Source organism: Anthonomus grandis, chromosome 10 (genome assembly GCF_022605725.1).
Source record: "Anthonomus grandis grandis chromosome 10, icAntGran1.3, whole genome shotgun sequence".
NCBI classification, from domain to species: domain Eukaryota; kingdom Metazoa; phylum Arthropoda; class Insecta; order Coleoptera; family Curculionidae; genus Anthonomus; species Anthonomus grandis.
Window position 1 is genome coordinate 7,325,025 of NC_065555.1, and position 27,974 is coordinate 7,352,998.

General features: G+C 29.9%; 1 protein-coding gene and 1 long non-coding RNA gene across 2 annotated transcripts in view; one reads left to right on the forward strand and one right to left on the reverse strand.

Moving 5' to 3' along the window:
* LOC126741262 (uncharacterized) lies at positions 1–27,857 on the reverse strand. The gene is made up of 3 exons (XR_007662149.1): positions 27,712–27,857; positions 137–229; positions 1–47 (listed from the first exon to the last, which is right to left on the reverse strand). It is a non-coding gene; the product is annotated as an uncharacterized LOC126741262 (long non-coding RNA).
* The window catches only part of LOC126741261 (neural-cadherin-like), a 249,553-nt gene that overhangs the window by 5,082 nt on the left and 216,497 nt on the right, over positions 1–27,974 (forward strand). The window contains exon 2 of the mRNA XM_050447640.1: positions 3,308–3,463. Within this exon, the coding sequence (XP_050303597.1) occupies positions 3,376–3,463 (88 nt within the window). The 5' untranslated portion in view covers positions 3,308–3,375. The remainder of the gene's footprint in view (positions 1–3,307; positions 3,464–27,974) is intronic.

Sequence of the window (27,974 nt, forward strand, 5' to 3'; positions counted from 1 at the left end):
GGATTTTTTAACTTAAAAGTTCCCTTAAATAAGTTGAACCAACGAACCTAAAAATAAAAATGCTTAAAGTATTATTACAGTATAGAATAACGTTATATTAATAATGAACATATATTTAGAAGACCAATCGACATACCTGTAAGGAAGAGTGATCCTTATCATACAAGCACCTCGTCGAAAGATTATAAATAGATGTTTAAAGAATTTGGAAATCTGGACAGAAGTAATCCTAATAAAAATAAAGTATCAAACATATGGCTATAAAAAATATAACAAACATTTAGTAATCCATACTATCAACGCAAATGAGAACATTATAATAGTCCATTATTATAGCCTTATAGCAGTGCTTAAATATATGGAAATGTGCCAAATAATATAGAAGATATTTGACAACTATTTACTTAATCTAATAATTATAATTGTATCCATTATATATTTGAGACTTATTTAATAGCTGACCCTTTTAAAAACTCGTTTTGCAAAATCATAAATATCTGGCAATATATGTTTTTTTGCCAAGTGAGTTAGATATAAGGCCAAGTAAATCGCAGATTTTAAATTTTAATACTGCCAATATTTCGGCCTATATTAGGCCATTCTCAGGGTGCTATAATGTAAGTAGTTAGCTCATTTAAATTTTAAAATAAGTAAGTAGTGTTTTTCTACCAGACAGTTTTAATTGTGTTATTTTTAGTTCATATAGGTAATACATCCAACTTCAAGTGAGAAGAGTTAAAAATTTGAAGAACAGTTTGAATTTAATTAGTTGGAACACGAGTAATGATCACAACCCAAAAAACGGTTTATAGAAATTACCCCCAAAATGAAAATAATTATTTTCAAAGGTGACATTTAATAATTGAACAAATTGATCTATTGATAGATTGCAGTGTGGTTGTGTTTTTGACCAACGCTTTTTTATAAGTTGTATAGTTAGATCACTAGTAATATATGTACGTTTATTCTAAAATTTTGAAAAAGCTTTCGATTAAGAGCCGTAAAGTAGATGTATGCCTGGAAGAATATGCAGAAAAAATATTAGTATCGATTACACATTCCTCCAAAACACTCTTAATCCATTGGCTAATAGTTTAACTTGAAGCGGCATGAATGGGCTTTTTAGAAGTTAAAATAAGTTTTTTGAACAAATTAAATCAAACTGTGGAATTAAGTTAACTGAAATTTAGAGATCGTAGCCTATATAAACCCCAGACATATTTTTTTGTTCTTAGTACTATAGTTCAGTTCAGAGATCTATTAGAATCTTTGATGTGCCGCGAATAGTCCATGCGCCGGTGTTGCCTGTATTGTTACATGACATGCATGTTTAAATAGCTAAATTTTATGTGGAAAGAGTCATAAAGTAATATTCTAAGCGATATTTAATCATTTCATTAAATAAATAAATGTTTTAAGCATTTTTTTAAGAATTTATACATTTGATTCGTAAAATTTGACTACATGCGCCCGCGTACTATTTTGTTAGACGCCTGACCTGAGTCACAGCCACTCAAGCGTGAAAAGTTGCACAGGTCCGGCCTAAAATTTATTTGTATTTATAACTTAATTATTCGGGATTTTTGGATTTAGTTTTATTAAGTTAGAAAGTCAGGATAGTTGATAGCAAGATAATATCTAATTTAGATATCAGATTTAAGTACGTAAAATGAGTTTAACCAAAAATTTTAATTTAATAAGTTTAGGTTTTAGCGCCATCAGTGGGGTGTTTATGACAAGTGATGAGAGAATAGGTGGTAAGAATTACTTAGGCCCATTTATTCTGTGGATTAAGGCATTAAACATTTACTTTTTGACACAAAAGGGTAAAATGTTTTGGTTTGTCTTCAAATTGTATATATTTCCTTTTTTTGGGTATTGAGATTTATTTTTACTTGGTGGTGATTATTAATGGGGATTTTGGTTGCCATATTTAATGGCATATTTAATGGCAATAAAAATGGCAATATCCGTGTCAAGTCCCTTTGATTTTCCTGCATCTTTCCTTTTTATTCTGCCTTTAATCCTTTTTGTTTTACAGACATATTGTACTATAGGGAACCACTGTTAAAAACGCTGTTTTTTGCAAAGCACTACAATCATTTGTGAACTGAAGATCATTCCTTAGATTGTTATAGATATTTAGATAAATTTGTTTGGCGTCTGTACTTAAACAATCACGTTTTAAAACTGCTTGATTTTCCCCTGTAGCTTCTACTTCCCTTGCTTCTTTTTGCTTCCTCAACTAGAAAATGAACTATCAGAACTATGTAAGTCTAAATCACTTTCCAAAGCACTCTTATTGTTTTCATCACAAATGTTATTGTCTTTTTTGTGCACCCACGGTCTCAATAAGCCCGCATAAACACTTTCCTCTTCATTTGCCAAATTTTCCTGCCTATTTTCCCAGGGTCGAAACATTTTAAGGTCTTTAGGTATAATACCAAAACAAATCCACAAACACAAATAAAAAAAACCCACTTCCTCACAGTAAAAACTGCAAAAAAGTTAGATGAATACAGGCCAAATTCTAAATTCTTTACTTTCATAAACGTGTAAAAAGCAAAACCGGCAAAACAAAACACAGCAAATGATAACCTCACATGACCCCCCTCCCAACTATTTAAGGTGATAGACCCATCCAACAACTATTTTAAAGGAGATAGACCTATCCTTAAAGATCTCTTTAAAAACACGTCAAAAGTAATACAAAAACAGCCCAAAAATTTATTTGGGTACGGCCCCGTAATTCTCATAATCAGTGGGATAAAGAGAGATACACAATCACTTGCACAGCCTAAAGTAGGAATCGCCAGAACGCAGGTGTTTTATCTTTGTTTAATAGACTGGCTATAGAGAGGTGACTAGTCTGTGAGTGCTGGAAGTGTTTAAAATATTTAGTAAGATGCTTAGATTTTAGTCCGTGGACAATTTTTTAATATTATTTTCTTTCTAAAAATTGACATTTTCGAAAGAAAAAAAATTGTATAAAACATGGGGTTTTACGTATATTTAAAATAATTTCATAGATAAACAATATAAAATTTTGCCATTTAAACATGTATATCATGCGACAATAAATACGACATAGGCGCACGGATTAGTTAGTGCGGCATCTGCGACACATCAAAGATTCTAAAATAGATCTCTGAACTGGACTTTACTAGTATTAGTTACTTAAGTATTACTAAAATTAACTGCCTATTTAAATCTAAATAAAAAGAAATCGAATTACAGTTTTATTCATTTTTTCAGCAGCCACTCCACCCTCTTGCCCAACTAATAAAATATTTTTTTTTAATTTCAGTAACGGACCAGGTTTAAGTGACGTGAGTGCGCAAACAATACAAGCACCAAATTGACGTTTTATATGTGATGCTATGTGATCTCCTTTTGGAACTAATTTGGGTAATGGTTGACCCATTTAAAGTATTTTGGGTATTAACAAACAGTACCTACATAGGTAAAGTATATATTTTTTATTTTAGTCGAATTTAAATTATAACATTAGAATATACGCTTAACAAATTGCCTTTTGTAATTGTTAAATGGATCATTGCTACTTGCTTTAATTATAATATAAGTGAATTTTCCTTCGTTTTCATACAGCATAATCGTAATTAAAATTGTCGTTTTAAATTTTCTTCTTTAACTTGCTTAATTAGCATTCACGGTAGACAAATACACTAAAGGGTTTAATTTAAGAACTCATTAAAAAGTAACAAATTGGCTTTGTTTGAATTGACGTTTTATATAGCGCTCAAGTTAACTACTTAGAGTTATATTAAACCCCACTGATCTTTCTGTCGCCCTAATGTTCCAGTTTGATTGTATTTTATTGTTTGTTGTTTTAAAAAGGCAATTATTTATTGTAAAACTTCAATAAAATAAATTACTTCGATACCTTTATTTCTTGAAAAAAGTAAACTTAATTTTAGTTTATTTATCAGGAGAATAAATTGTGCTATATACAAAGAGGTTATATTTGCGGTTTTATTTTTAAAGGTTATTATTTTGGTGAGCAAGGTCATTTTACGCAAATAGGAAAATTTTACTTATAGGTATTTTTTAGTCCTATCCTAAATTAAAGCGAATCTTCCTTATTTCCGAGATACATGTTGTTAAAAAATAGAAATATTCTTTTTTCCATTATTAGAGTAGCGTCTCTTAAAGTTGACTAGGAAGTAAAATAGCGAGTAAGGGACATAAATCAAACGTCTTAATTAAAAATTGGCCGACTTACTTGGCTTTAATTATGCGTCCTAATTTATCAAGGCTGAAAAGAGAACGCTTTTACATATTTTGATTTTTCTTACAAATCTAGGCAAACGTTAATAAGAAATAAATTTACAGCAATTATAACAAAATTGTTTTTTTATGTATGTAAGGCGAATTATGCATGTACCTTTGATGAACAAACAACAATATTTCCTTAATGCTTGTCTCTTCATTATAAGTATTATTATGGAAGAACATTCATAAATACATATTGAGGATTTTAAACATGTTGCGCAACATAAAACAAAAGATTCATCACAGGAAACTGCTGCTTGGCTTCTACCCCAAATAGTAGCACAATTAAGACACAGTTGCTTACTTGTGCCACTGAAGAGTGAACTGTACTTATTTACTTTTTTTCTTTATCGAAGGACCACAGCTTATATTGCGCTGCACCAATTAACTTGATAAATGAAACAAACTTGTACATTACAAAATATGCTCATTTATTAGATCCAAAGATGGGATCGAACCGTTATTCGTTAAGGCAGTGGGAAACTATCGAGTGTCTTTGCTGTCCTTCTGTATACTTAAATTAACCCTATTTACACTCACTTTTGCTTCTCAGCAGGTAACTTCACTCACTTTTTACTAACTAATAACAATGGTTCCTAGACTCTAATCACAATGGATTAAGTACTTAGAACCTATTACATCAACACACGACGACCGAACTCATAGCTAGCGACAATAATACAAGTAGTTTTTAACTGAGTTCAGAGTATAAGGATATTTAAGGACCCTTACTAGGTCTCTAAGGATGTACAGAGAGATAGAGAGAGAGAAAGAGAGTAAAACCTGTCTTGGGTATTACGGGTAATAGGGAAAATAGGGAAAACTCCGTGAGCAACTTCTCACGTCGGCAACAGTGCCTCAACTTGATTGTGACAGTAACTCTTGGTCCAGTGATTGGATATATTTGGCAACACAAGACCATTCTAGATCATTCACAAAACTTTTAATCAGTGCTTTTATTAACAATAACTACACACTCTTAAATAGAAGTTCTATCTATTTTTTTTAAATCGCTTACAAAGGTATATATCCAGAAATAAAAGAAAACAAGATAATTTAGTTTTTGACTGAATTTTATCGAAAGCTTAACGACACTGCTCCAAAAAACACTGCCATTGACCTGAAGAAAACATCGAGAAGTTCTAGAGTACTCAAATAACAACACCTAGTTAAGGCAAGCTCGACACTGAATGGCTGAATAATGAACGAGCAAGGTGTTAAACATATAATTAAATGGCATTTCTACCAGTTCAGTTGACTAATTGTAACTTGAAAAGCTACATAACTGAAAGCTCCAGGCCCAGATCACGTTCAAAATTATTGGATTAAGAAACTGTGGTCAACACATCAACAACTAACCAACTTTCTAAACGAGGTGCTTACGAATCCTTTTTTAAAAAGAAGCTAAAGCCCATGTTTTTAATAGAACGTATCACTTACCTCTTTTTTAAGGACTGCCAAAACATTCAAAATCCTGTCGGCTAAATATCGGCCAATAACATGCTTACTCACACTCTGTAAACTACTTACATTTTGTATTACACAACGTATTTTAATAGAAAAGCTTTTGATGCATTTTATTGGAACATTATTAAATCTCCAGGTCCCTAACGGTAATTGCATAGGAACAAATATGATTGTTATTCGTAGGGATTCCAGGAAGATTCCTTAAGTCCACTTTGGTTGTGCCTTCCTAAGAACCCACTCTCTAGACAACTAGGCATGGATTTGGCCTAAAAAAGAATAATAGAGAACTGGAAAAGTAAACCATCTACTTTATGTGGTTATGATGAACTAGAAGCGATGCTTAAGATGGTGGATATATTTTAGAAAAAAATGGACTAACGTAAAAAAAGAGTGGTCAGTGATAAATAATTTATTAAACCGAAAAAATAAAATTAAAATGATAAACGTAAACAATGTGATATAGATCCGATTCCCACGAAATTGCAAACTGTTTTAGTCGCAGTTTTGATAGCATAGGTAAGCACATTGTTAAGGAGCTTCACACGAAATTGCAAAACATTCCACATATTATTCGTCGCAGTTTCAATTTGAATGAATTTCGTTGTGCAAATAGTTTATATTTAGAAGTAGTTATCGATAAAGAAATATTAGACATAGTAAACAGGTTAAATACTGCTTCTGGATATGATCAGGTTACAGTTAAAAATCTTTGCATTCTCGGTCCAAGTCAGATTATAACTCGTACAAAACTGGTTAACAATATTTTTACTTAGTACCTTTTCAAAAGTAATAGAACGGGTACTAAAAGATCGAATGTTGGGTGTTATAAATAAACTAGCTGAAAGCTAGCGGCGTTGCTCGCCTGGAATTTGAAAATAAAAGAAAATTTCTACTGAAGGATTTCTTTGTAAACAACATTTTTTGTTTTGCCTCCTTGTAATATGTAAAAAATATCAATTTTCAACGCTATAAGTTTAAAAAGAAAGAATTTTTGTAGAAGAAGTTTTCACTCTATTTCACCCCCTCAGCGTGGCGGAATTTTCGAGAACCTGTTGTTTTCATTAAAATGAAATTAAATTGAACTATTTTGCAGTTTTTTTCCGAAAAGCAATGAATTTAAGGATAAAAAAAAATAAAATCTTAGGGAGCGGTTTTAACCTCTTTAAAATAAAAAACAAAAAAATGGAAATTAGGTAGAAAAATTAAATAAAAATGACATGTTTCACGGTTTTTTTTTAAAGTACGTAGTTTTGAAGCTATGATACATAAGGGGTGGTTTCAATCCCTTCCCGATGGAATTTCCAAAAATCCCTTTTTAGTGCACGTCTACATAACCATAGGAATGTTGTCCCCAAATTTCATATTTCTAGGTTTTACCGTTTACAGCCCGTACGTTGATGATCAGTGAGGACAAGTCTTTTTATATATAAGATATGTGCACATGGATAATTATTAGTATGGTGTCACAGGAAAATTATGAGACACGGAAATACGTTGATTGGTTTAATTATCATCAACGTAATATTAATAAAGTAACAATACATACAAACCACGGCCATACGGAAAAAACTATCGTCTGTACTACTCCGCGCAAATCGTTCCGCGCCACTTTTTTTGCTTGCGAATTATAATTCCGCTGTCGTCCCCAAAATTCCACACTTGACCCTATTTTTTGCTTTATTTATATGAAAAGGTATCTTTGGTTGATCCATTTCGTTAACCTTATTGTAAGGGCGATATATTAAGAAACATAAGGAAACGTTATTTATCCAACTTTAAGATCAATAGTAGAAAATAAAAATTACTAATACGAAGAAGATAGATTGTCATAATTTTTGTTTTTCAATCACGTAACGAATATAAGAGAGTATGTTAGGAAAAACTTATATAGGAGAACATCTTTATTGAATCTACAAATTAAAGACATATAAAATCTAGGCAAGACCATGCATTTGGTGCCAGTGGTGAAAATTGGTTTTTCAATACCATAAATTCATAAGATAATAAAAACACCGCTGGTTGGGACAAACTCAAAACTATATACTAATAATTCATATAAGATAATAATATAAATTCAGAAAAATACATTGAGAAGTCATATTTAGGATCAAGCTTTGAAAAAATCGATTTGCCCTATATGAAATAGCGATATCTAAGGGATTACTCTACATGCATCCTAATTTTTCATAACGAAAAAAACACCCTTATTTTTATATAGAAAACTAACAGATACACTTAGGTCTTAAGTATTTCAGTTAAAGACCTAGGAATAAAACTTGTTTTGCAGACTAGTTTCCTTTACACCCGAGGGAATCTTTTTTCTTAGCCTTTAGTTTGTTTTTACTTCTGGCTTCTCCAGATCCCACCAGAAGCAAAAGTTTTGTGCAACATTTCTGACTACTTTAAAACTCTCGGCTAAATAATGGCATCGTTTATCTGTAACCGGTAATACGAACTTTTAATGACTGCCATGGTAACTACTTAATCGAGCCAAAAAAAGTTAAAACTTGTATAATAAAAACTTTATTATTAATTTATGTCTTTTTACTTTGAAAATTATAACATGGAAAATATCTAAGTCGTTGAACTAACGTACTTACTTAAATAATAAAATGCCGGTCAATCCAGTTTTATATAAAATTAAATAGCCATATAGCACGGAAATGACATAAATTGTACCTGCTTAGACCCTTTTAGTCCCCTTAATATGCAAAGTTAAAAAGTGAGAAAGTGCTTCTAAGCAGCGTTTTATTGGAGTAAGGCTGAGGGTCTCTGCATTAAAACCATTAAATTTGAAACCCTCTACTTGACGGTCTTTGGCACTTCGTTATGAGCATACTATGGTTTGTTAAAAGCAAATACTAAAATTAGAACATATAAATTATTGAGGTTTTTATTTTTATAATAAACATAAGTTTAACTTCTTTAACTTAAAATAAAATATTCATTTTCGTTAGAGACAAGGCAGGAGATGATATTCGCTATTTGTATAGTATGAGCAAAACTGGAAAACGATGTTAAGTGCAAGAAGAGAATTTTCCACCCAGCGTGTCTGCAACTAGCAGCAAAACAAAAAAATGACAATTTGCGGAACCTCAAATAGAGATATTAATAAGTACAACTTATGATGCTTCTGGTCCAACCACTTCTTGTGCTAAAAAAAAAAGAATTTTATATGCCCCAAAAATTAACTGAACGTTTTTCGTTAAGTTTGTTGTTATATTCGAATTGCAACTGCAAGTGTTAGCTTTATTAGGTTCAAATTTCATACAGTGGGTTTTCTGAAATTTAAGAAACATTTTATTTTAGTAAAACCATTCAACAAAGTTAAAAGATAATAAACTGTACACGATTTTTCAGCAAAAGCTTAATGCTATTTTAGAGGGCTCTATTTAATAGTGTACACCAAGTTAAACGTGCATCACGTCTGAACATTAATATTTTCCATCCATGCCTTTAATTTGCACGCATCTAGTTCGCATATGCAAGAAAGCGATAAACAATTCAAGCCCTATCCCAGTCAAAATCCCATTTTGAATAAATTGCTTTATAAGTTAAGTTAAAGATTCGAGACACGATTTAGCCATTACCAGCCTGAATAAGTGAACCAGTATTTATCTGATATCAAAGATTTTTAACTTTTTACATTGGAAGACAATATTTATACGATATTTTGCTTAGAAAGTGATATAAAAGATTGTCGCTTTAATTTATTTTTTTTTAAGTGGCATCGTCTTACAATAATATATAAAATTCAAATTTAATTTATTTGCTATAAAGAGTCAATATATTTCTGAAAAAAAGGATAATAATATAATATGACAAAAAATCCATCCCATGATTTTTACAGATTGTTACCGAAGTTTAATTAATAAGGAACATTAAAAAAAAAAATATCATCAAACTAAATAAATTGTAACAAAAGATTTGCATGACTGTGCTCTAAATGGCGGTTATAGTTACTGATAATTTGCTCACAATTGTGGGCATATTACGACGCTTATTTTTTTTAATTGCAGTATAAAAAAAAGTCTAAAAAAATTTAAGGTTTAACTGCATAATTTTAACCAAAATCTAGTATCAGTTTTATAACTATGCATCAAAAGTATATGTTCCAAAAATTACTTCTATTTGTAATAAACAAACTAAATATAAAAAAAAATTCAGCAATGAATATATAGTGTTTTCATTTCAAAACGAATCACCCTTAATAACTTCCTAAAAAAAAACACGTCAATTTAGATATATAGAGGAAAGTTTTATTTCATATATATCAAAGTTTTGTCAATTATCTTAATGTCAAGCGGCTCAGCTCACTCGGATATGTCAAATAGGAACCTACATCGTATGACACATTAATAACAAAGTCTATTTTGAAATTTCTTGCGAACAGTATTTATCCGCTAACATATTCACGAATAATTCGATCCTTTTAATCACTGATATTTTCAGGTGAGATTTTATAAACTTTGCTTTTTAAATACCCCCAAAAGAAAAAATCTAGTGCCGGCCATTAAATTGCACCACGCCAGCCAATCCATAGCTCTGGAAACTATTCCTTAAACCACTTTTGAACTGCCAAGGCGGTTGTGCGGGGGTTAAAATTGCAAAATCTAAACCAGTAACTTCTAAACGGTCAATCATAGTTCATAGGAACATCACTGAATTTGAAGATACCCTGTACTACTCTAAGATTTATCAGCCTATATCTTTTTCACCTTGTATCTGTGTATATTTAATTAAAAAATATATATATTTTAGGGCTTAATCAAATAAACTTATTCATAATATCAATTGAATTATTCATCATCATTCTCCCTTGTTCTAAGCTTCAATTTCATTTTAATTAATTAACATAATTTACCTTATTTCCGCAAAAAAGAACAATCGTTCTTTGCATAGTTAAATTATACCGAAAAACGAATAGTTTTAAGATCCAAAAAATAAAGCCGTCTGGCTAAAGTCCAAAGAGGTAGCGGCAACCGGACGAAAATACCGCATTAAGCATGTCATTTATTACTTTAAGGGGAGCTTAAAAGGTCTTAAGAACCGCATAATTTATGGACACCATTAGAGCCCGGAGATTGTAGAATGCCGGATTTGGATAGAGAGTGGGTTATGTTTTGATAACCTATTTACGATAATTGCAAACTTTTTTAGAGGATAAAATTAAACTAATTTAAATTGTATTGTCTAGAAGCAAGAGTAAAAAATATTACTTTTATTCATTCAGTAAGTATTTCTTGGAAAGGTCGGTTCTGTTCTTGCACTTGCATGCTTTTTAATGTAGTCCTCAAGAAGCAAAATCAAGAGGGTTTAGATTGTAAAAACCGTGGTGGATAAAAGACTATACAATCCATTGTAGGTTTGTTCTTTAAAGGGATATTTGTAAAATATTGGTTTGTCGTACTTGGTAGAAAAAAAGTAGTGGAGAGCGTCGACCTCTGATGGAAACCACTAGTTTCTTTCAAGGTACTTTATATAACGAGGCTGGTAGATTGCTTTACAAAAATTATATACAATATTGCCGCTACAACCTTCCAGGTAGTTGAAATAAACAATTATTTGCTATAGAGTTGTTATTTCAGACATATATTCGTTCTTTTCTGTTAATGTACTTTATACCGCCTAATAGTTTAAATTGTGGTAAATGTTAAATATTCCTGTGCGGCAAGTTCAATTTGTATTATCCACAAACTTAAAGTCAATCTTTGGACGAGCTCTCATTCTTTTATAAAATATTCCTTATTTCTGATAGTTAATAATTGTCAACGTAAAATTTGTGCAATCGGTAACCATGATAACTGTGATACGATATCCATATTAATTATGATACGATGGGTATACTGCGTATGGTCCTCTTTCAATTTGTAAAAGTAGAGTTTTCGCATCAAGCACGGATTGTGTACGTAAAGAAATACTCAGTAGACAGTATAATCAAAGTCTATATATTTCAACTTTAAGTTAATTTTACCATAGTATACGCAGCATATTTTTTTAGTATAGCATAAATATAGACAAGGACACTGAGTCCTTTCACAAGGAAAAAATCATTTAACTGATTACTTGCTATCTTTTTATTTCACAGGAGTCATTAATAATAAAGACAGGAAGCAAGCCAATACAAGCTTAATTATATGTCACGAGATCAAAAGTTTTCGGGAAAATTTATAAAACTGTTAAAAGCCGGACATTTTAATCTTTCTAATAAGGGTATATTATAATACATCCCCATGTGCAAGAGTAACGGCAACTTTGTTTAATGAGAAACTTGCAGATAGACCCATACATCATGGATACATCCGAAAATTAGTAGCAAATCTCGAGCGATTTGGTTCAGTGGAAACTAGAAATTGGGAAATAATACAGTTTAATGCTGTTGTGGATCAAGTTACTACGAATCCCCTATTAAGAGCCAGGAAACTTTTTAATGTAAGCGCACTTTCGCGGACCATTTTTTCAAATAATTCTTAATAATATAAATGGCACTCATATAAAATCTTCTAAGAGGTACGTATAATTTTGCAAAATAATTTTTTATACTTTAACTGCCATAATATCGTTTGCTTATTAGTCACATAATTATCCTTACTGCTCTGACACGAATTCAAGAATCTAACATGAGGTTCGTGTACTACATATATGGAAATTAGACCTATACTGGTAAAGCTAAGTGCCTCTGAGGCTAAGTTTGAACCTGCTGAGTAATTTTTAGCACATTTTAATTTTTATTAAAGCGCGTTTATTTATGATTTCATATGTTATTTTGAAACAATTAATATTTATTTCCCGGAATATTATTATACTAAATTAACATAAAATTACTTAATAATTTCATGTTAAATTATCATTGGTAATACTTTGAAATAGGCAGTCAATAATTCAGAGAATACTATAATGCATATATAACCGCGTTAATATGTCCTGAGGCTTTAAACAATTATTATATTAAAGGTTCTGGATTATTCAATGCAAGCTACTAAGATATGGGAAGTAAGATATACCTTTCATTAAATATCTTATACAGACGTAGTAAAAACCACCACTTTTCGACTTTTAAGCTAAAAATGCAAATGTACTTTGATTTAATAACATTTTTTATAAAAAAAAAAAACAGCTGATTTATATTACTATTGAATTAAGTGTTCTTATTATTAATTAATTTTTAGATAATTAGTAAATGTTAATTTTGGCTTGCTGCAAGCTCATGCCAGTGCAAACCTAGAAAACAAGAAACTTTGCTTCACTGCATTATAAATTGCAGAGAAATTCCCAAGGAAACTTGCTAAACAAATAAGGAACTCCTTGAAGACAATCTGGAGCAGATATTTTTGCCCCGTTTAATCCACTGTTTAAGGCTTTAATTAGGCAAGATTTTAAATTAAGCTTATGCTGCTTTTATGCTTATTTAGTGTCAGCTTAAACCTAATTAGACTTCATGAGGTTAACCATATGCCTAAATTATTTAAGAACATATAAAAGCTTGCATTCGCTAGAATCAGCTTAACAGAAAACCAGGTATTATTATAATATTTGCAAAACACTAAATTTATTATTTTAATAAAATTTATAAATCGTCATTTAAAATACAGAATAGCATACGGAAGGAAAGAAACATAAATATATTTTAAAACGTCATTCGGAAAAAAGCTGAAAACTATGAGCTAAAAGTTGGCTTTCACTGGACTTTATGCCCGACGAATTAGTGGCTTAGTTACCCATACGATAGTTATATGGTTAATACATTGCAGCCGTCGCGTCGGTCAGTGTCTATAGTATGGAGTATAGTATACTATGGAGCTAAGTAAATTGTAGTCTATCTAAACAGGTTGGGGAATCGATCATTACGCATAGAGAGGTGCGAATGTATTACTTGAAATATTACGATATAATAGAAAAAAAGTTAAATGTTTGCATACAAAATTAAGATTGCAAATTTAATATTTTAAACATATTTGTAGCATTACCATTGCATATACCAAAAAATTACAAGTGTTTTTCAAAAAAAAATTTTTTGTCGAAATATGCAAAAATATAGCGGCTATTTGATTTAAAGTACAATTTCCGTAACATCTAAATACTTAATTCCATTCATTTTGCTTAAAAAGCAAAAAAGTTATACGGTGTTTCTCTAATACAAGAAAAATAATTATAAAAATAATTTATTATAATAGTACTTTTCAATTTGCTTGACCATATCTGATTCTTTATAGGAATTGTAAGACTAATCAATCTTTCAGAAGGTACATAGGTTAAAAACATAATTATTTGTAAAAAAATAATAACAAAATACGTCACGTGAAAGATAGTTTCATTAATATTCATTATTTAAGTTTATGGATTAATAAAAAAAATACGCGTTTTTATACCCGAGAATACTTTGTAGAAAATATGAACGCTTCAGTCTTCTTATTAAAGGAAAAATTATTCAGCTAAAAGAAAAGAACGTCAGATTAAATTTGCAATTTAAATATTAAAGGAGAGGTTTATAAGCAGTTTTTGACCCTGAGATTTATTGTACCCGTTCAATAAATTATAATGGTTTTACAATTTATAAAAAGGCATTATGCGGAACAACTAGTTGAAGCACCTTATTAGAGAATTTAAGGGTGAAAGGTGCTAGTTAAATTTTCTAACGAAGGCAAATTTCACAGATTCTTGCCGCGGAAATTGATTATATTGTGTCGAAAGCTAAATTTGAAAATATATTTAAGAAAATATGAGCCTAAGAATTAAAATTTAAAATGAAGTTATATCATAATCGAATCTAGCATGCGGCTGAGGAAAAAAACCTAAATTTTTTTTTGTCTTCTTTTTTCATCTCTCATTTGAAGGAATTGAAATCTTTGTTATAACCAATCATCTAAATTGGAAAAATAACTATCAATATAATTAAATAATCTTATTGCGAGGTAGATATTTTAAGGTAATTAGAGTCATCGAGCGTCAAATAAGTTATACCTTAATTAATACCAGAGAAAAACAAACCACCGGTGGTTTGTTTTTCTCTGTTAATACAACCAACCTCAATTGATCACATTTTTACAGTAAGGGTAACAATCGTTAGGTAATGGACGTTTTTTCTGGGGTTCATAATTAGAATTAAATTTATTCAATAATAAAATAGAGTGTAAAATTGGTTTAATTTTTCAGAAAAAATGTAATTTTCCACCATTAAACCTGACAAGTAAACTAGTTGGTAATGACTTGACAGAGCAATGACTGGCGGTCGGTTTTCTATGTAAAATATTAAAGATAATTTTATAATACAATTTAATTACAGTTTCTAAAGAATATCATTTAAAAATCAACCCTACAAAATCATCAGTTATTAGGAGGACATAAAAGCCACAGATAAGCGATGAACTCAAAATAAAAATAGATGACACCCCTATTATAATAACTAATACTTCAAAATCCTTAGGTTTTATTATTGATTTCATAAGTAAATAACTGATAAATTAAAGAAAGCGTATAGCGCCCTTAAATTTATCTACAACCAAAAAAAAAGTCTTAGGTCCAAACTTAAAAAAGCAACTTTGTGATTCTTGTGTTATCCAACCTTAACCATTGTGATATCGTGCATGGACCATGCTTATATCAAGTCGAATTCGTAGAATTCAAAAAGTGAAAAAAGCATGTTATCGTCTTATTTTTGCAATCCGTGGCGAACATGTTTATTGGTCAAATATGTTAAATCGTCAAAAATGACATTTTGCTTTCCTTTGTTACAAAGTTTTAAAATGAAAAACACCTTTATATTTATACAGTACAATCTAGTTTCGAATAAATACTCACCGCCGACGCTTAAGACATTTACATCTACTAACTATTTCGCAAAATTAAATTAAGTATTTAAAACAAAACATGTAGACTTATCTATTTAAGGAGGTTAGAAATATTGTTAGTTATCTCGAAATAAGGAAACACTTACACATGCGGTAATATGAAACCTCAAATTTTACTTTAAATTAAAATAAGAAAATCTTTTGCGTTTTAGTAGAATAACGGCTATGGTAAAAAATTTGCTATTAATACTATACTGAAACACCTACCTCCCGTGTATAAAAAAAATTGTACCACTACTAAAAACCTTACCCAATCGCCTTCCCCAAAGTTGATACTAAAAAATTAAGATAACTTTGTATAAAGTAAAATAAAGTTTTGAAGCATTGAAATCATACACAGTTTTTTAAACATAATATAATTTTATAATCTATTTGTAGTGCAATATATTGTTGAAGTAAAAATAAATACATTCATAGCATAAGATGCAAACATTATCTATTAATGAGTTATTCAGTAAACTTTGCTTTTCTAGCCTTTTTTTAAAAACCAAACCACTCTTATTAACCTGTAAAAAAAACTCACCTCCACCTAATTTCACTTTAATATGTCAAATGGGGACCCCCAACGTATGACACAATTAAAATGCCTATTCAACAGTGTCAAGTGTCAAAAAATATAAATCGGTTGACGTAACAGTGACAAGTAAGCTAAAATGTCTAATAATAATCAATATTTTATCGACGTCAGACTTTGGTATGTCAACTGGCTATCCTATAGTGTGATACATCAGTCTAAAGGGCATGCAATCTACCACTCAACGGTAATGTAAAAAATGTAACTTTATAGACTAATAAACAAAAAGGCTGTAAAAAGGGGTTTAAAAAATACACAACTTAATAAGTTCACAGAATTTATTTAAGTGTTCAACATGTGCTTCGTAATTCGCGAGAAAATAATAGTCTATTCTGAAATTTCTGACGAACATTGGCAAATGTTGTTCCGCTAATATCTCTACATTTGTGAGTAATTTGATCCTTTGAATCATTAATTTTAATCAATATTATCCGGTGAATATCACATTTTATTTACTGAGGAGTCGAGATTTAGCCTACGGTCCCCGGATGATCGTAAAAGGATATGGAGCTTTAGCCTTTAGACCTAGGGTATGCTACCAAAGGAGGTTCACTTATAGTGTAGGCTGGAATTTCTCTAGAAAACTACTGTCAGGTCTATTAATAAAATTCTGCAAGGTCTTGTTATTTCTTATATTGATTTAATTTAAAATAATTTAATTCTGAGGGATAATACCATCAGATTCCACACCCAGCGTTAAGTCCAGATGCGAACGAAGTCGCGTTTCCTCTTCTTTAACCTTACATAAATTACAATATTCTCTTTTAAAGGAATGGGCCCTTATTTCTAAAAAAAACATTTGTGACTAATTTTAAGTATGCCAAGAATATTGCAAGTATAATCATTCCAGCACATAGAGGCAACACTTAATATTGAAAATGCCTCTTTGTAGTTTTTGCTAGCAATATGTTTAATTTTTTTATTATTAATTTAAGGTCTCATTCGCACAATACTAATTCATGTGTTTTCGTAGTATTGTAACAAAACAGTTTTTTTTTTAATATTAGGTTGATTGTTAATAGAAATTACTAAAAAAGACGTTTTATTTGGGAGTAAGTTATTAGATTAATACACCACAAAAAAAAGATGAAAAGAGGTTATGTATAAAGTGTTAAGTGCTTTTTCAGTATTAAAAAATCAAAACAAAAAAACTAGGATTTTTATGAAAGCTTATTTCAAAGTATAGTCAACTAGTAAACTATCGAAAAAAATTATGTACAGGAAGTAGTTAACTAAAAGTAAAAATAAACTACGTTGCCTAAATTAACCTGTTTCATCCTAAAACTAAAAAATCAAATTCCCAACATTGCCAATAAACATGGACAGATGTAGACATTTTCAAAGGAAAATAGCCGCAGTTGGTAAAATAAATATTGACAAAGAGCCATACATATGAAAGGCTTGCGCCCAGGCATATTCAGTGAAAATATTAGCATGAGCAAATTATAGCGGAGCGTTTATTTTTTCCTCTTTTGGTAGAGGGCTACATAAGAGATATATATAGCTTTTAACTCAGTGACATGAATAATTTCTGGTTTGGTTTTTTTATTAAACGTACCTTAAGTGATATTTTATAATAAATAGTACATTATTCGTAATATATTCTTTTATTTATTAAAAGGATAAACATATTATAAAAATTTAAATGCAATTAGTAAGACATAAGCATATATAGTAGTTAAACCTCTCTGCAGATAGATTTATTTTATAATATAGAATTTAATTTAAGAAAATTTAATAATTCGGTGAAGATGGGTTGTATATAAATATGTTAGACCATATTTTAATAACACTATAAATAGGGCAATACAGATTTTGAATGCTAAAACCTTTGATGTCAGTTATTATAAATTATAAAAGAATATGTTCCAAAATAGGAAAGGTGTTTTTTCGGAAGGTCGTTCAATTTTAAAGAAGTAGCAAAAAGGAATAATAGTTCCTTTAAAAAAAGTTGTATCAAAACAATAAGCAGAAACTCGTGTAAGTACTACTTTTTTTTCGCTTGAATTTTTGATATTTAATATCAAATTAAACCTATCCTTTTGTCACTTTATTCAATGTAAATTGTTTATAAATAATACTTTAATTTAATTGTGAAGAAGAATGAAAAGAAAGCATCTGCTAATATATTTTTATATATTGCCAAGCATCTTAAATCATGGTTATAACCTTAAAAGTAAGATAATACACCCTTTCAATCCTGAAAGTTTCCATGTTAGTTGCCTTATCGGGCGCTAAACAAGGCAGGGAAAATTGTTTAGAAAGGCAAAGTTCTTAAGTGTCATAAAACAGAATAAGCTTTAAGTTTTATACAATGTGTATCAGCCAAATTGAATGAATTTGATAAAGCGTAAACGGGAGACCTGCTAGAAATAACGATTGGATTAGACGTATTTTAGTTTATAATTGACCGAAAATTGTTTCTTTAGAAAAATACACTGTAGGGTAGTGTGCGATGTTACAGTGGCCACTATCAACTTTGACAAATTATTGCGAAAAAATGTTTTCAGATTTATTACAAAAATAAAAAGTACTGTACATGCATATAGAAACATTCTATCTGTTTTTATTTACTTTATATAGTACAAAGTACACTATAAAGTAAATAGAAAAGAGAAGAGGAAGCCGAATGGTGTCAGATCAGGGGATCTTGCTGGACATAAATGGGACGGTGCTTCATTTTATTGAAACTATACCATATTCCATTGGAACTTGCTGCCTGTGGACCGAGATATGAGTTTTGGCATAGCAAGTTGGCACGACTTTAAAGCAATCCTAAATAATATAAAATTCTATGAGATTCTCAGTTGCTATCATTCCACAAGGATACATTTAAGTTCTTTTAATGTTCGAATAATGGTGAATATTAATTATTGGAGCAGTTTTTTGATCAAAAGTATGTGGTGTTTCCTTAAACTGAAGTATATCATCACAGCACATAATATCTCAGTTAGTTTCGTCCTTTTAACTTGCAAATAAACTGAACAAGTTCGTTTATTTGACCCTTAATATAAAAGTATAAAATAGGCGACCAATAATCATTAGAATAGAATTATAAGTTTGTTTTCGTGTTCAATTATTGAAAACCAAAAAATTATAATAATTCTTTAATTTTCGATAATTGAACAAATAATCACAACAGTTAGGTAGAACAGCTCTAAAGTTATATAATAAACTATTTATAAACTAATACATTATTTATAGAAGTATATTGTAGCAAATTTCTGTAATCAAATAATTGTCTTTTAATGTTAATTTCAGCAATAGATCTAAAAGCAAATATTATTTGTATATTACAGTCAAAAATAGTATAGTGCATGAGATACGTCTAAGATGTTTTTAGAAATTCAACACTAACTTAAAAAATAAATATACAAAGTCTTATATTTAAAATAAAAGAGTTGTTATTGGCCGCTGTTACTTGACCAACCCTTTATAAAAAAATTATTTAAAAAAAATGTTCAACTAGAAATAACACCCAACGTATCCAAGTGCTGTTTTTTTGAACAAGCTCTTATTTATTTTTCATTGGATTTATTACATTTGCCTAATACATATTGTATGTAAAAACTGTGAAAGTATTTTTATATATTAGTCCTCCAATAATTGTTATTACGAAAATCAAATAAAATTGTTTGAGTTGACAATACCAATTTATTGTAAGTATAGCCTCAATAAAGTATTAAGAAAAAGTAAATTCATGTGTTGTGAATTTAAGAATATTAATATAAGAAAAAATCAAAGCTCTAGAAACATAATTTAATATATAAAAATAACTTAATATAAATATGTAAAGATAAAAGAAAAACATTAAGACATCTTTTAACAAAAAATCTCTTAGGTATTGTCGTGTAAGACTTTAAACCAAAAATAAATTAAGTACAAAAAGGCATATAAATAATGTAACATAATAAAAGCACTATCTCTGATGCGAATTGTGCTATATAGATTAGGTATTATTTTTGTTATTTAATAAAACCAATGACATTGTCAGAAGAATAAGTTATTCGCACCTAAAGGCATGATACGGTGCACACTACGGATAGATTACGGATGCGGATAACTATAGTAGTAACAATAGTAGTTATAAAGAAATTATTATATTAATAGCAGTTTCTTTAATTAATAATCCATAATAATGTATTTGATTTAATTTGGATAAGTAGGTAGAAGCTTCCGTAACTAACTACATTTTTAATCTTTAAAAATATTTACTGCTTTAGATTAGCAACTTCAAAGTCTTTTGATATAACAATTAGTTCCTTTTATGGTAAAACAAATAATATACAACTGGAACTTGTAAATGTTTTTTGTGTATAATAAGAAAAACTTTTTATATTTTACAATTCCAATTACCTTTTTAGAAATTTAATTTTAAAACGACACAAATTAAGTACTATAGACTGAAAAGTAAATCCACTCGGTCATTTTACAGCTTTTACTACGTATGGTGAAGCACTTTATAGGAAAACTCAAAATAGGGAAGCGCAATAAATGCTTGAAAGTTAAAGTGGAACTAGAAACTAATTTTATTCAAAACTCATGCTTACGCCCCTTCATTTCTATAGCTTAAGTAAATTGAAAAAAAAACAATTTTAATCTTTAAAATTGAAAGTGTTTATGTCTGATTTTATATTATGAGCTAAATACAAAGCATTAAAGAGGATTTTTTTTTTATTTAGGGTGTTTTCCCAAACCCTTTCTATACGGAGTCCAATATGCTAATGGATTGTGATTTTACCAAGTTACATCGGTGTTTAGAGGCGTTTTACAATTTTCTAGAGGTTTCTTGTTTTCTCAATGTAATTTGTTTAAGACTATGTCTATCTGATAGTGATATATTATTGGTATGTCTTTTGATTTTTATTTATTTGTGAAAATGTATGTGTTGTATTGCTATTTTTATAAACGCACATTTTTAATTGCGCGGCTATGTAATAATGTTAACAGTTTGCAATTAGTAGCAATTGAACGATATATGATCGAACAATTACTGTTAAAACACACTAAAAATCTGGATATTATTTTGCGCAAACAGTTCGTAAATTGCGTGACGTTTTTGGTCAAAGCTTACTCGAAAAATTCGAACAAAATATTCCTATCGTGGATGTAAAAATGTTAATACTAGTTGCCTTATAGCAAACATTATCCCAGTAAAAAGTAAAAGTTCTAGTTATTCATGAGAAGAAAATTAAGAGTTACTGTTTGGTTCGGATTTTGGACAGGAGTAATAGAACCGTGTTTTAGGACGAGGCAGAAAATGCAGAAATCATGAACATCTAACGCTATCGTAACCTAGTCACTAAAGTTTTATGACCTCAATGGTATGGATACGGAACGTATGTGGCACCAACAGGATGGTGCGACATGTTACACTACACGAGAAGCTATTGAGTTGTTGCAAGGAAAGTTTCATGGTCGAGTCATTTCACGGAATGGACAACAAAGCTGGCCCGCAAAATCGTCTGATTTAACACCTTGTAGTTTTTTAAAATCCAACGTAAACGCTAATAATTCACAATGATTCCACAGTTGTAGAGCCAAATTAAACGTGTTATTAGCGAAAATGGGCCACAATTGTGTGAAAATGAAGCTTAAAATTGTCATTAGCCAGATATTATTTTTTACTTTTAGTTATAATGTATTGGCTTTATATTGAAATATAAATAACACTCAGTTAGAAATAAATTAGGACTTATTTCACAATTAAAATATACGTACTTATTGAGTCACATTTTACTCTTTTTTTAGCATTAAAAAAAAACATGCAAATAAACGTCAACAAAATCATGAAAATCTATATACTTAATTTTGAATATTTGTATTGGAATTTGTTTTTGCAATTCTAGGTTTAGTAATGGTTCTAATTAAATACAACACTAATAATTGAATACTGAGGCTGCGACTAGATGTGTAACATGATAAAATTAGTATTGATGTTATCAAATACTAATTTATTAAAAGTATATGAGTTATTTTAGATAATTCAATAAAAAAACTTACCAATAATAACATTTTTGTTTAGAAAGATACCCTATATAATATTTTTTAAACTTAAAATATGACCAATTAATAAATTACATTAAAGTATCCAGGATTTCTTACATTGATCCTCTATGTTTTATAATTTTTCCTTACTGTTAGCATTATTTAGAGTATGTGATAATCAAATGATCTATATAAATGCATTCAAAGTTCTATTAGTTTTATAACAATTCTATTCTTACTCTCACACTTCTTACAAATGGGACCTTCGACATTTTTAATATATGCCTTAGTCATCTTATGTTTTTTTTCTATGAAGAGACAGTACTTGACAGTACTTGACATTAATAAGATCAATAAAGATATTACTTTTCTACATATTTATTTTTCTTAAATAAAGCATGACAACTTTTGTTATATTAACTAGCTTTTCCATTTATCTAAAGCATGATTTAATGGTTAAATTTATTACCTTCATATGACTAAACAACACTCGCACCCTAAATTACTCCATATATAACATGATGGAATGAGTATCATTTATTAACTCGAAATTGTATTTCAGAATACGTGTAAGATTCTCAACTTTACCTGTACGGAATTTATATATAAAATGAGTATAATTTTAGAATAGTATAATCTCTTTTAATTAAGTAAATAAAGTGTTTTAGAAACTAACCTTAACTGGCAATTTTTGTGCTTAAAACAGAATCAGTTAATCCGAACAATTTTATCCAGTTTAAATTTAAAAGCTGTAGTGACGAACTGGTCTAATTAATTAACTTTATTGTTATGGAATCCCAGGGTGCTTTTACTTCGATATTCCTTTAGAATAAAAACCCTTTGATATTACTCATATTAAAACATGTCAAACAAAGAAGCTAAAAACGCTGTGTCTGTTCCAGTCGGTGCTTTACTGCGAGTAATATACCGCCTATTGCTTTAAATGAAACCTTTGACCAAAGTTCATAATAATTTGCTGTACTAGTGAATAAACGACAATATAATATAACCTTGCTGTAAAGCGACTAGAAATTTAATTTCCTTTTTTACAAAAATAAATAAAGATTAAAAGCGGCATAAATGCTTTCTAGTGTGATTGATGCAAAAAAGGATGCATATTCGTAGGCGTAGAATGTTTGTTAATAAATTGTGGTTTGCTCTAAAACTATCTACCGATTTTCTGGACTATTTTACAATGTTTCAGCATTGAGGTGAAAAAGCAGTTAAATCACCAGCAAGAGCTTTTATTTCATTCGGCTAATTCCAACTTTCCATTGACCCCGGTTCTTATTTGGTATAGCAATTATCGTAATTATTATTGTTCGTCTTCATCACCCTTGTTGAGTGATCGAGCCATAATAATGTTGCGACTGGAAAGATGATACTGAGGTATTTTAAAAGAGAGCTGATTTGAATTAATTGTGAATTGTAGGGAAATACTAATGTCAAAAGAAAAAAAATAAACATGTAACTTAAATAAACATAAACGGCAAAAAATTCGTGTTGAAAACGTCTGGAGTCTATCTAAAAATAAATTAAGCAATTTTTAGTCCACTCTGGATAACATTCTTTTCAATTTGAATTTGCAAATTACTGTCGTTTATGGTTTAAAAGATGACTCTCTCATAATTGATGTTTCTCGACTTATAATAGAGGTTGAGGTATAGGATCCTTTGCTAATTTTTTGTGAACTTAACTTTAATATTTCATAGCCTCAAAGCTTTAGTTTCATAGATAGAAACTTTTATAGTATTCAAAATTTACGTTTGAACTCTGATCTAAAGTTAATACCACGGCATAGTCTGTATATCATACCGGAATTTGATTGGAAAGATTAATTTTTTCACACAGTTGATACTTAATAAGACCTTAGATATGCATGCGACTTTAATGGGGGTTAATAATACAAGAAAACCATATAGTTTGTGGATATCCATTATGCAAAAACTTCGTAGTAGGGCTCTAAGTTTAGAGCCAGTAAGAATCGATAGGAGTTCGGATAAGCAGTATAGAAACATTACAACTATGATTCGAGCATAGAAAAAAGTATATTTAACATATAAACGGCTCAAAAAAAATTATATTAAAAAAAATCCAATATACAGCTTCTTATATCATTGCAAGATTACTAATATAAATAATAACAAAAATCAAATCACAACACACTACTATTTACTAACCAACTTACAACTAAACTAACCAAAACTCTCTATTTTATTTTAACACATTTTTAAAACTGAGAAACTAATCTTTCTTTTTCCTTAAATTTGCTTCCATATCCTAATCCTCTTCTAATTTCTCATTGGCTATGTTTTCTTCTTTAACGAATTAATTAAAATTAATAATATCTTTAAATTATTATTTATATTTTTTATGGCCTCAACAAAATATAGAGGAATAAATGTAGAATGTAGATACCTAATTGTATGGTGAATATAATGACGAAATGACCAAATGCGTATTGGGTCAGAATTTTCGCATCTGGACAAAACATAAAAATAATTATTTACTTATTTTAGATATTCGTGTAGAGAACGTAAAAAACAACAAAAAAAAATCAATACAATCATTTTTATTCGGTTAAAATAAGCTTTTCAGTATAAAAATTTTTCGCAATAAATATCGAATTTGAGCTTTTCCTTTATACTTTTATCCGTGAAAATTACATTTCGCGCGACGAAAACCAGGTCAATTTATAATGAAATTTCATATTTAAGGTTACGGTGCTCTCTTCGAGGGTGTCAAATCACAAATATTCTTACGTATCGATCAAGCCCAATATGTTGGCGAAATTTTAATGTGGTAATACGAATATATACATATTTATCAATAGAACTATAAATTTATTTACATATATCTCTAAATAGTGAAGCAAAAAACAGCATTTTTCTCAATACTAACCATGATTAATAGTCTGATTAATAGTTTTTTAATTTTTTACCATTCTACCTTGTTACTGCGAAGTAAGGTTTACGGTAAACATTTTTTTTTAAACCAGAAATACCATATGATCCTAAACTTACAACATTGAAAAATACACTTTTTATAATATTAAAACAAATTTATCACCTATTTTGACAAGCACAAAACAATACTACTGTTCGCCACCGAACTATGAATGGGAATCTGAAGATAAGGTTCTTTTGGCGCAATTACAGTTACATCTTAGAAATACTACAATACAGTGGACAAAACAGACAACATTTTGTACACAGGTTGACCGATTTACGTTGGATCTGATCGAAAAAATTGTATTCGAAACTAACCTTTATGCCGTTCAAAAACAAGGTGGCAATTGTAGTTCATTTTTATTAACAACTTCAGCTGAAAAAAAGTGTTCCTTGGTCTGAACCTTCTGATGGGATTAAAACCTATACCCAGCTATCGTGATTATTGGTCGTCTAGAATTGAACTTAGAGATGATTATATAAGTACTGCTATATCCGGGGATCGCTTTGGCTGGTTGTTGAGCAACTTACATTTGAATAACAACGCAACTGAACCGAAAAAGCAAGATGACAATTATGACAAGCTTTACATAATTCACCCACTCATTGATGCCTTATCAAATTCTTATCAAAATTCATTTATGCCAAGTGAGTACCAAGCCCTAGACGAATCTATGATACGATTCAAAGGAAGAAGCAGCATTCGACAATACATGCCGATGAAACCGATCAAGAGGGGATACAAGGTGTGGGTAAGAAGTGACGAAACAGGATTTATGTCGCAATTTCAAATTTATACAAGTAAAGTTTCAAATCTTACTGAAAAATCCTTAGGTGCCCGGATTATAAAGGACTTATCTAGAGAATTAGTTGGTAAGAAGCATAAATTATACTTTGATAATTTTTTTAACTCGGTTGAACTGCAAAACAGTTTACTGTTTGCAGTACTGGAAGGCATTTATGCATGTGGAGCCGCCACAAAAAATAGAAAAAATAGGCCAAACGACTTGCGTGACGATAAGCATTTGAAAAGAGGAGAATCGGACTATCGGGTATCAACAGGAGGAATTGTAGCCTTGAAGTGGATGGATAGAAAAAGCGTTCTTTTTATTTCGAATTTTCACAATCCTGCCAACCTGGAAACTGCTTCTAGAAGAAAAAAAGACCGCTCTAAAGAAGATGTAGAATGCCCATCACTTGTTAACGATTATAACCGGCACATGGCGTACGTCGACAAGTTTGACATGTTTTTTTGACATCTTTAAACAAAGAATGCCAAATACTATGACCTTGAAACAGTTTCGGCTTTCTGTAGTGAGTGGCTTAGTTGGTTCAAATCTAGAACAAGCGAAACGTGGTCGGAAAAGTGCAGAGAAATCCCCAAATAAATTCAAACCTCTTGTACCTCAAGAAGTAAAATACGATAAAAATGCTCATATGGCCATTCACACTACTTCTCTTAGATGTTCCCAATGCAGTAGCCGCAAGGAACCACATCGAACCGTGTGGAAGTGCTTAACATATAACGTCGGATTATGCCTGAAATGTGTAAGAAACTGTTTTTACGATTTCCACAAACCATAGTGAGTGACTAGTGGTTAGTCCAGATAACCGCCGTTTATTTATTTTTTTTTAAATAGACACCTATTTTTTATACTGTTTTATGTTCAAATACCCATTTAAATAAAGATTTTTTGGTAGTAACTGTTTTCTTCGTAATTTAATTAATTCCGTCCTCAAAGGGTTAAGCATTTTGTAATAAAATATGATGAAATACTCTATCAAGAAATCAATATTTACAGTTAAATGAATATAAGGATATTAGCGAAAAGGGTAACAACATTGCAACGCCGCTCGATTACATTGCCGACACTACCGGCACAAGAGAATCTTTACCAGTGTCGTCGCCAAAAAATATTTACATGATAAATATTTCTTTAATTAAAGATAATATTACCGTTTGTAAACTCTTTATGTGCTTTTTAACGTACTTTTTTAGAGTAAAGAAATCTATCTCATAAAAAACATTTTTATGGAAATTAAATATACCCATACATAATATATCCAAGTTTATATAAGGGTGGCTTTTAAAATTAAAATTTACTTTAAATAAGGATTTTAAATAAAAAAATTAAAGCTAGTAGAAAGGAGTCGAATGTTTCGTGCAATGTATGTTCACGCTTGTATATGTTCATATTTTTTATCATACAATACTTATTATTGTCGAGAAATTTATCCATTTTCTCAAAGATACTGGTCATACGATTTTGGGTTTGGCGTTGTTCCTTTTTAAAACAATATTTATAGGTTTCATTTTCACTTTAGCATTTTAATAAATTTAAAATCTTATAGGTACCAATATTGTCTAAATATGTTTTAATAAAGTCGAAAAGTACTAAACATAACCAAAAAAAGGATAATCCTTTTCAGAATCAGTAATATATATTCTGTTTCAACTCTTCTACATAAAAAAATATTCTATCTATTATAAATGTCAATACTAACAATTACAAAATATAACATTAAAAAGTGATACGTATTAAGTTTATTTTATCTCATAATAAATATATTTTAAAACTTCAATCATACTTACCAAACTGACAATCATACTTTCAAAAACCCACGTAATTTGGTTTTATTTTAAACACACATCTGTTTGAGAGCGACTGCTAAAAGCCGTACGTGCATACATATAATATGCTAAATTATTGCTAGCACAAATTTCGTTACCGGATCCGACACGCATTTATTCTAATTTGCGAATCAACACAAGCCACAGTATATTGGCATAATATCTCTGGGTTTCGCTGTAATATTTTTTACAGCTCTGTAAGGCTATTTAGACCACAATTTAAT